Source organism: Ovis aries, chromosome 5 (assembly GCF_016772045.2).
Source record: "Ovis aries strain OAR_USU_Benz2616 breed Rambouillet chromosome 5, ARS-UI_Ramb_v3.0, whole genome shotgun sequence".
NCBI lineage: Eukaryota > Metazoa > Chordata > Mammalia > Artiodactyla > Bovidae > Ovis > Ovis aries.
Window position 1 is genome coordinate 40,178,573 of NC_056058.1, and position 1,680 is coordinate 40,180,252.

At 41.4% G+C, this 1,680-nt stretch overlaps 1 protein-coding gene across 1 annotated transcript; it reads left to right on the forward strand.

The window, feature by feature from the left end:
* Window positions 1-254: 254 nt before the first annotated feature.
* LOC101103645 (olfactory receptor 2M2-like) lies at window positions 255-1,190 on the forward strand. The gene has a single exon (XM_004009447.2). The coding sequence runs from the start codon at window positions 255-257 to the stop codon at window positions 1,188-1,190; it is 936 nt and encodes a 311-aa protein (XP_004009496.2).
* Window positions 1,191-1,680: the final 490 nt, after the last annotated feature.

The window sequence follows — 1,680 nt, forward strand, 5'->3', positions numbered from 1 at the left end:
GGTTATCATTACCATCTTTCTAAATTCCATATATATACATTAGTATACTGTATTGGTGTTTTTCTTTCTGGCCTACTTCACTCTGTATAATCAGCTCCAGTTTCATCCACCTCATTAGAACTGATTCAAATGTATTCTTTTTAATGGCTGAGTAATACTCCATTGTGTATATGTACCACAGCTTTCTTATCCATTCAGCACTTTTAAAATTTTGTTTCCCCCATACCTTCTAATTCTAGTCTGGAGATTGGAACATGGATGAAAAAAATGAAACATTGACAGATTTCTTTCTCCTGGGACTTTTCCCAGAGCTGCAGTACATCAGCATCCTCATCACCTCCATTCTTCTGGTCTACATCATCGCCTTCACTGGCAATGCCATCCTAATCCTCTTGATTTGGGTGGACTCCCACCTCCACACCCCCATGTATATATTGCTCAGCCATCTCTCTCTCATTGACTTGGCGTTAATTTCTACCACAGTTCCAAAAATGGCCATCAACTTTTTCTCTGGGAAGAAAAACATCTCAAAAGTTGCCTGTGGAACCCAGATTTTCTTTTTCTTTGCCCTCGGGGGTGGTGAGTGTCTCCTTTTGACCCTTATGTCTTATGACCGCTATGTGGCCATTTGCAACCCCCTGAGATACACAGTCATCATGAACCCAAGAGTCTGCCTGCAGATGGCTCTAGTGTCCTGGGGCGGAGGTGCACTAAATTCCCTCCTCAATACCATCTACACCATGAATTTCCCCTTCTGTGGCTCCAGGGAGATCCACCACTTCTTCTGTGAGATGCCTGCTGTCCTAAAGCTCTCTTGTGAAGACACTTCCCTCTATGAGATGGTGGTGTCTGTCATCTGCATTGTGTTTGTCCTTCTTCCATTAGGGCTCATCATGGCTTCCTACATGCTCATCTTCCTCACAGTCCTCCACATGAACTCACCAGCGGGCAGGAGGAAAGCCCTGGCTGTATGCTCCTCTCATTTGGCTGTAGTGAGCCTCTACTATGGGCCGGCCATGATCATCTACATGACTCCCCACTCCTTTCACACTTTGGAGCAGGATGAAATACTCTCCATGATTAATACCATCTTCACCCCCATACTCAACCCTCTCATTTACAGTCTGAGGAACAAGGAGGTGCTGGGTGCTCTGAGAAAAGCAATGAACAGAAGATTCATTTTGAGTTAGAAAATCTATCTTCATTCTTTAAAAGTCTGCCACATCTATAGAAACTCTGGAACCACAAAACAGATGACAAACCACATCTCTATGCTTACAGTATCTAAGAGGTAAATATTTATCCCTTAAAGTATTTCTTATACTTTGGCTCAAAACTTGACAGACAAATCTGAGAATATGGATACCTGGGCACGGCCCTGGTGTCAATATTTGTCAGCTGTATGAAAGGCTATATAAGGAAATTCTCTTATTTGTACCCATTAAGGAATTCAATTCTGCTTTGATGGTAATTTCCAGATCTAAAATGTTTCTGATTCTATTCTAAGGTTCTGTGACACTGTTGGAGGATGCATCAGTTTCAATATCTTGTTCATACTCTTTTTACAGCAAATTTTGAAGTTCATACTCCAAAAATGGGCATAAGTATGCTTATTTAGTAGTAAATATTGAAATTTTACCATATCAAGTCACTCTGTGCTTTTTAGTCCAATTTTTGGTG